The sequence below is a fragment of the Stylophora pistillata genome, chromosome 3 (assembly GCF_964205215.1).
Source record: "Stylophora pistillata chromosome 3, jaStyPist1.2, whole genome shotgun sequence".
Taxonomy (NCBI): Eukaryota; Metazoa; Cnidaria; class Anthozoa; order Scleractinia; family Pocilloporidae; genus Stylophora; species Stylophora pistillata.
Window position 1 is genome coordinate 27909337 of NC_142521.1, and position 6025 is coordinate 27915361.

The 6025-nt window shown below is 37.1% G+C and overlaps 1 protein-coding gene across 1 annotated transcript; it reads right to left on the reverse strand.

Moving 5' to 3' along the window:
- Nucleotides 1–1083: 1083 nt before the first annotated feature.
- LOC111328341 (uncharacterized) lies at nt 1084–3229 on the reverse strand. Its single transcript, XM_022932747.2, has 5 exons — nt 3089–3229; nt 2779–2972; nt 2600–2681; nt 2375–2512; nt 1084–1564 (listed from the first exon to the last, which is right to left on the reverse strand). Exons 2-5 carry the CDS (start codon nt 2938–2940, stop codon nt 1530–1532), a joined length of 417 nt encoding a protein of 138 aa, XP_022788482.1. The 5' UTR covers nt 2941–2972; nt 3089–3229; the 3' UTR covers nt 1084–1529.
- Between the last annotated feature and the right edge of the window lie 2796 nt (nt 3230–6025).

A 6025-nucleotide genomic window follows, 5' to 3' on the forward strand; every position in this document is an offset into this window, starting at 1 on the left:
TTCTTCGCGGTTAGAAGTGCGGATTAAACGCGTTTTTATCAACAGGAGTGCATTTCTCATTTTAAGAATAAATTGGCTTCGTGTTAAACGCACCCTTTTTGTGATTATAACATAACGCCTTTTTATCAACACAAGCGCATTTTTGTTCAAAAATTGGCTTTGTGTTGAACATAAGCTTCTTGCGATATGAACACGTTTTTATCCACATATATTACTCTTAATGGCCGGAAAAAATCGACCTCGTGTTAAACGAAGGGATTGAAAGTGTCTGTCTCAATTAATGAGCGTTTGAAATATTTTGATTTTAAATTCAGCGAATTTATTACATCTGGTGAGTTCTTTTTGAGATGATAGGTTGGACGTTTCTTCAAAAAATCGCAGAGACCTGACTTGAAACGTAAAAACTGAATTGCAGAAACTGGAAACCTTGAAACTAAAACATCGTGGTCATATCTCATAGATTCAAAGCAGCAATATATGGAGTCGGATGTAACTCATACCGAAACCGAAATTATTCTTACGACTAAAAGACCACGTGAAAAGGAAAAAGAAAAGAAAACTACGCAAGTTCTATTTTAGTTCAGTTTATAAAATTGACTCGAAGATTCCTCAGAGATTTTATTATGTCTTTGCCGTATAGAGATATAAATACATTAGTTCCGCTGCAGTATTTCGAGTTCCGTTTGATTTAAAGGAAAAAGAGGAAAAAATCTCTCTGAACGACCATGTCAATGTTTCATGTTTGTTATTTTCCGCCCTCTTCCTTCTTTAATGAGATTAGAACAGGAGAATTTTCCAGCTGATGAATGATGTGTTTCAATGTTTCAGCATGCATTGGCTTTCTTAAGACTTCCTTTCTGAAAGCAAAAACTGTAACCCACTTGAGCTCGGTGCGGAACAGAAATTAAAATTTTTTTTTCAACTCGTTGAAGATGAACCAGAAGTGGTCATTGATAAGTTCCTGAGACCTTAATTAAAACTTTAAAACAGCAAACTTACGTGAAATGATTGTCGATGTGCGCTTTGAGCAAAACTTTTGATTTTATACATGCGTACACGCACAACACATTCACCACGTGATGGTCTGTTTCAGTTTCCTTTTATTTGCATTTACGTAGAAAACTGGTCGAAAGTAAAATTAGCTGAACGGTTTTTCAGAGCTTTTCTGAAAAGGAAGTCTTGGGAGTTAATAAGATTTAGGAATACTAAAAGCCGTTTTTGCCGGTTTGCATTTTACAGGCACAAGCCTCACATGTTTTTTCCTTTTTTCTCTGTTGGCGATTCATACGCTTGCTTCCAGAACAGCGACTTTTGGCCTTACATCTTCGCACGATGTAATAAGATTTGAGGTTTAGCTGCGTGAATGCTACAATTAAATTCAGAACTAATCAGTACATCAGCACTCAAGTGAGCTGCACAGCTTTGAAAAAAAAATTGCATCTCAAACGAGCAGCTTTCACTGATAATATAACTACTAGTTTAATCTTTGCGTATTCGATTTTGCACTGTAGCTACACAAAATGGCTTTTCTATCTTGGCTGTTCGCTTTCTGTTGTCTTTTGTCCTGAAAAAAATTAGAAAGAGACATTTTGAGATAGATAAAAGCTTTCTAATGTCGCATTTTAATAGCAAGAAATTGTTTACTCTTCAGACAACATAATGTGTAGTAAATGAGCGTATTAATATTTTGTACTGTCTAAATTTTCCCAGGGTGCTACTGAATCTTAATTGCATTATTTTTCGTTCCTTTTCATTGGCGAAGATGATAGCCCTCGAAAAATCCCTCACGTGCGGGTAGAAGAATATTTATTTCAAACCCGTAGCTATGTATTGGAAAAAATTCTCTAGACAGACCGTAATTTCCTTTCGGAGTGATATGTAAATTGTAAATTTATTTTAATAAGTTAAAAGGTTGTGATATAATATTGGAATATTTATTTCCATGTTCGAGGGTTGAAATACGTCCTTAGCCAGAATTGGTTACTTAGAGACGGCAGTGAACTTGACTAAATTTACCTGAAATTTTAAGGAAAGTGTTGAAACATTTTTCAAAGCGCGCGTTTTCAGCTAGTTTTTAAGCTAGGAGCTGTTCGGGTGCATTTAGGAGCAATTTATTTAAAACGCGAGGGAACTTTATTTTGCAGCAAATGCCAGGTGCTGTGAGCCTCAAAGGGACATATGTTGTTTTTATGTGCAGCTGCATTTTCCAACCCAACTACCGGATGAAAAAAACGAATCACCCAATTTTTATCCTCGATATTTTACCTTCTAGCGCGCAAATCCTAGGCCCAAACGCGCTCTAAGCCCGCGCAAAGTCCCCAGGTTTCAACTTCTCAAACAACTGAAAGAAAAACACAGATTTCTGCAGACTTACTTGAAAATTTTCGTCGCGCTGGTACAGTGTGTTTTTGGGTTTTAATCATATATGAAGCGAAACGCTGTCTTTTTTGCCTGAGAATTTTCGGTTTTCTTTCGCTCTCTGTCCGCTCTTCTGTCTCTTGACTATTGCTGTCTGCGAGAGAAAAAAATCACTCAAGTTTAAAATGCGCGCACGATTGAATGCAATGGATTTCCGGCGGTTTTTCAATTTCAAACCTACTTTCGTTAGATTCTTCCAAGCGAGAGCTCAGAGTAGCTTGAAGAAACGCAATGTATTTGATCGCTTCCTCTATGACTTCAATCTAAAAAAAAAAATTAAGTTTTAACGGAGAATTGGTCTTTGAATTTTTTCCAAGTGATAGAAGCTAGCAATTTAGGCCGGGCTTAAAAGTTTCGTACCTTGCTGACACGAGGCCGACAGGCTGTGGAGGGAACCAGCGAACGAAGCCGTGAGTATTCCAGCGTCTTCATCTGTTTCTTGTAATTTCGGACACGATTTCTCATTTCACGACTTCTGAAGTCTTGCAATTGTTTGCCGTCGCTGCTCTCGTTGCTGAACATTTTACGGAAATCTGCAGGAGCTTATAGTAGTGCTAGGAAATAAGCAGTCGTAAATAAGCTAAGACTAGCTACATCCCACGGTACTATTGCTTTTAAGTACGTTCCCGCTTAGAAAATTAATTATCTACGAATTTATGCCTATACGTACCTCTAAAATTTCGCCGGTGAATATATTTTTTTCTTTAAATCCCGTAGCGTACTCTTGGCGCGACCGTTGTTTCGCTCACAAGCGAATGAGTGAAAGAGCTTCCTTTCTCGCGCTAACTATAAATTACCAACATTACAATGGCACAATTCACCTGTAACGGCCAGTAAGACAATGGATCATAAACACAAGTGTTTTTGGCCAATGGCGGCGCGAGTTGGCCCGGTTAACAATTAAATGTCTCTGCGTGCCAACCAATCATGATCGAGTACATCGCTCCACCGAACTTCTGGTACGATACTAAATGAACTTTTGTGTAATGTTTTTTTCTCGTTCCATGGCCGTAAATTCATCTCTCTTTTAAATTTTTAGAAGCGCTTTTCGCGCGCTTGAAGCGAAATTTTCAGAAGTCTTCCTACATCGCAAAAGCGTTGAGTTACTTTAAGAAGTCGATGCTTTAATGTTGGTTTGTGACAAGATAAGATCGTTGCAGAGAATTCAAAGAGAGACACGATGGGTTTAGGCGAGATTCCATTCAGTGACTCAACGTTACCTAGCGCCACAAAACGCTCAGAGCTCCAGCAATGTTCAGCATTGACAGAGTTCAGCATTGGCTTCGGCGAGGTTTCGTTACCATAGATTTTTCGCTTTTCATTTCGAGAGAAAAAAACATTAGAATGGTATAACCTGAGTCAATTGCTTGCTAAAATTAAACTTTCATAAGGTTCTCTTTCACTCCGTGGTCAAATATGCTAGTAGATCTACATATATGTCACTACAGCTGCTTTTCTGTTAGTTCCAATCGCCTTGCTCGTGGTTATTTTCAAACTCAACTAGAGCTTTTAAATCGAACTTTGAGAGCTACTCGAGTTTTTTTCGTTTTGACTTCTTTTGCTCGTCTTGTTCCAATGTTTTTTCTGGAAAATGTCTAACGCATTTTTTTTCAGCTCGGAACTTTTATTTTGCTACATTTTTAAAACACGTGGTTTTGTCCAGCTGCATTGAAACGCCTGCGAGATAGTAACAAGAAAAAAAAAACCCGTTTTCTCTTTTTTCTGGTGGCTCTATTGCCTAAGACAAGTCGCTAAGTGCGTTGTTTCAAAGCTTTCAAATATTCTGCGCTAGTTGAAATCAAATGCGATTTTTTTTTGCCATATTTTTCTCGAATAAAAAAGAACTATGGAACATTTTTCACCAATTCCAACGACTAGGCTTTTAGAGTTTTTGTACCTTTCAGTATGGTGTCCGCGGTCTAATTTAATTAAATGACGTTTTCTTGTAAATCGCCAATGTTGCAGTTTGCCTTTTTGCCGAAATAATGACATTTTTATGTCTTGATAAAAATAACATACTTCATGTGTAGAAAAGACAGCTTAATAGCTCCATCAGAGTTTTATTGCGACATTCTAGTGTCCATTAAGCTTTTCTTCTTGCCAGGGTAGTTATATTTTCTGATGCTAGAGATTATTTGTTAATTTTGAATCGCACTCACTTCGCGTGTGAAATTAATGTGGCGATTAAATTGAGTTTTGTTGCTTTATGCGGTAATAAATAGCTTTTCTATGTACTGCGTCGATGTGAAATAACACGCTGTTATAACTCTAACCAATCACAGTAGAAACTGCGACCTTGTTTATGAAATAAACAGCGGGAGAATTGTATCAAATAATTGTTTTTGTCTGCAACAAAGTGGCACATTTTTACGGGTCTTTTTTGGGACCCAAAATTTTGATGGCTACACTGGTTTCGGGTCTGTCGCTTTCGCTTATAGCTCGTTTTTAAAAGGGAAAAAAACAGGTAATGGCCGTCGATTTACGATCTTTTTGAATTTCTTATAAACGCCGGTAAATGCTCCATTGAAATGTCCTCTACTCGTTTAAATCAACTTATTGGGATGAAAAAAGGTGATTTCCGATTTTCGTCGACTTGCGTAAAGAACAAAGGTCTCCCTCGCTCACTCCAACCGCCGGGAATAATTTTCTCCAATTCAAATTTGATATCGTATGTAAATTTACCAGTGTTTTTCTTTTTCGGAAGATTTAAATGTGAAACTGCCATTTATGGATCGTAAATAAACCGATTTTTCCAGCTGGTGTGTATTAAGGACATAAACATCAGAAAGAGCTTGCCATTAGAAACAAGTTGAAAGAGATTAAATCTGTAAAACAAAAATAGATCGGATATTGAAAACGCATGACGTGTTTTCGAAAATGAAATCAGTGAAAACATGGTTTACATTTTCGTTTTCTACCACTTTTTTTTTAACATATTTTCATTGACAGAAAAAAAAATAAGGTTACAATGAATGTTATAGATAAATAACCCGTACAAATGAATTTTTTCCATCAAAAAACGCTTGGAAGTTTCCTTGTGCATTACCATACACATGGAATATTTCTTAGTACCGGCAAATTCTCTAAAACTTTCACCCATGCTCTTGTAACAAGGTCACAAAGACAGCAGCACGCAAACACGCAATGTTTTAACGTTCTTGCACGTGCCGTCTGATATCGCGCGTGGGCTGTGTTATTGCGCGTGGATCGCGAAAGTTTGCATGTGGTGAACTTCAATTAGGAGCTGTAACAGTGATTCTGACTCAGCAACGTACATAAGCTGTATGAGCGAGACAGTAAATCTGCAATTTCAATCAAGTTAAGGCTTCTTAGCGACTTGTAAAGCCTAAACAGAAAAAAAAAAAATTAAAGAAATCTGTAATATTTTCTAATTTATTGTTCTTTGCATCGCGGGAACCAAACAGAATAATTTCCATATGATTGTTCAGTCATAAATCATACAGAACTAAAAAAAATAGGAAAACATCGGGAATAGTCTGGCCTGCGGCGAGTTTGCTCCTGTATACATACACACAGATTGTAAAATGAAGCCTATTTTTTGAATAGTCTATGAAAATTTTTGGTAGATTTGAACTTAAAAAATGGA

What these genes read in the sequence shown, in the direction of transcription:
- LOC111328341 (XM_022932747.2), bottom strand. Translation starts at nt 2,940, where the DNA reads ATGTTCAGCAACGAGAGCAGCGACGGCAAACAATTGCAAGACTTCAGA. An exon ending in GTCGGCCTCGTGTCAGCAAG is followed by an intron (nt 2,682 to 2,778) that starts GTACGAAACTTT and finishes TTTTTTTTTTAG; the next exon opens with ATTGAAGTCATAGAGGAAGC. An exon ending in AGCGCGACGAAAATTTTCAA is followed by an intron (nt 1,565 to 2,374) that starts GTAAGTCTGCAG and finishes AATTTTTTTCAG; the next exon opens with GACAAAAGACAACAGAAAGC.